General features: G+C 40.0%; 1 protein-coding gene across 1 annotated transcript; it reads left to right on the plus strand.

The window, feature by feature from the left end:
- The first annotated feature begins 582 nt into the window (after positions 1-582).
- Positions 583-1,590, plus strand: LOC110464577 (neuromedin-U receptor 2-like). The gene has a single exon (XM_021519855.1). It carries the CDS (start codon positions 583-585, stop codon positions 1,588-1,590), a length of 1,008 nt encoding a protein of 335 aa, XP_021375530.1.
- Positions 1,591-2,000: the final 410 nt, after the last annotated feature.

Genomic DNA, 2,000 nt, shown 5'->3' on the forward strand with positions numbered 1-2,000 from the left:
GCACAGTTTCAGTAGAATTGTCTTAAATTTCGTAATACAAAGAGAGAAAGCGAAACCAGTACGGTTCGAACATGGTGACCATCCAATGGTTTCTATAGAAATCCCATCGACCATTCATTTAATGTCGTATGTTGTCTTTTGTTTCCCACCATAAACAACCTTGCCATTTATATTGGTTCAAGATCGTTAAACAATACTTGTTATTTGTGATGGAATTGATGTGCGCCTTAAGTAATATATACTACATGTACATTTCTTACAGTTTTTAGTTCCACATTTGTAAATATTTAAAATAAAAGAATTTCTGACGTATCTGAAGCATTCAACAAATCGATAAGAACGTTGAGGTTTCCTTAAAAAAATATACCTTCAATCCGAGCTTTGGTCAAATGTATTACATTTAATATCCCTGTGGACAACCCGAGGAGTACTAATTAGAACTCAACTGAAAAAAGAAATAACTCCTTTGTCCCTTTTGTGAATGTTTTGAATTCCCTTCTCTATCTGTAGAACTCTGAAAAACACTGACGTGATTACCATTGTCTGTTTGTTTAACACAGGTTGAACGGATCATCAGTTACCATGGCGACTACCACGCCTACATCATGGGTCGACTCCTTACTCAACCACAAGAGCAGCACGTACGTTGAACTGACCATCCTAACCATCATGGTGTTTCTCGGATGTGGTGGAAATATCAAAGTAATGTGGACTTTTGGAAAGGTCAAGACTCAATTTGCTCGTCAAATTATGTCGTTATTCTTCACACTTGCTATTAGCGATGGTCTGATCTGTAGCGTGCGAATTCCACTGAGAATTTATGGTCTACTGCATCCTAGCTGGGATGAAGGACATGAGGTGTGTACAGCGTGGCACATCACCTCTGCCATTTTGGGAATCATTATTTTTAAGAACCTGCTAGTCGCCCTACAACGCCTCATCATTATGTATTCCTTTCCTTTCTACCGTCGTCATTTCACGCTGACCACCGTCCTGCTGATCGTCGTCCTGATCTGGGTGATACACATTGGCACTTTCATCACCATCACCGTCGTCTTCAACATTAAGCTATCTTACGATAATAATGGCATCTGCCAACTCAAGAATGCGTATTCTAGTAGAAACGAGACCGTGTGGTTCATCGTGGAGGGCCTAATAAGCGTGACCCCTGTGACCCTGACTGCCCTCTGTCATATGTGGATAGTCTATAAGATATGTAGCACAGGACTTACAAAATTAGACAGGATCGACGAACGAGCTAGCTACGTCCGTATCAACACTATGGCCATTTTAAGAACACTGCTTGTATTGGTGTGTTGGGTTCCTTATCTCCTCGTAAACATGTTAGGCGCCGATCCCGATCCGCTGACCCCGAGAATCCGTGGGTATCTGGACTATTTACTATGCGCTCAGTCGGTCATCAGTCCATATATAACACTTCAGGACTCGGATTTTAGTGACTCGGTCACCCGCAAGAAGACGATAGCACGACGAGGGATTTTAAACGGCAACAGCTTCCGGCTCAGTCTGAAGAAATGCATCAGTAACATCACTTCCGGGGAGCTACGAACAAACAGACCCACTGAGTAAAAGGTTACATCATGTAGAGGTGTTTTTTAGTGCGAATTTTATTTCATCGAGACTCTATAGTGTTAACACGAAAACTGCGGTATGAGTGTTATCAGCTCATTTAAAATGGAAACTTATCAAAAATTGTTCCTATTAAATTATCAATGTTCGTTGCGAGTATTAGCGACGGAAAAAAAAAAAAAATACATCGTCATTACTTCAACATCGTCATCTTGATATTAACTTTCTACATAATGTGAACATGGATTATTGTCATAGTTTAGTTGAAACTGGATGTTATAAGATTGTTAACGACCTAAAGGCCTAATACAAAGAACTTCTTTAACAGTTCAAATTGTTTTTTTCTGTGGTATTTTTTTAGTTGATATAACGCAGCTTTGAATTTCTCGGCCCGGAGCTACAGACATGTT

The sequence above is a fragment of the Mizuhopecten yessoensis genome, unplaced genomic scaffold (genome assembly GCF_002113885.1).
Source record: "Mizuhopecten yessoensis strain PY_sf001 unplaced genomic scaffold, ASM211388v2 scaffold11011, whole genome shotgun sequence".
Taxonomy (NCBI): Eukaryota; Metazoa; Mollusca; class Bivalvia; order Pectinida; family Pectinidae; genus Mizuhopecten; species Mizuhopecten yessoensis.

Coding starts and splice junctions, on each gene's coding strand:
- LOC110464577 (XM_021519855.1), top strand. CDS start 583: ATGGCGACTACCACGCCTACATCATGGGTCGACTCCTTACTCAACCAC.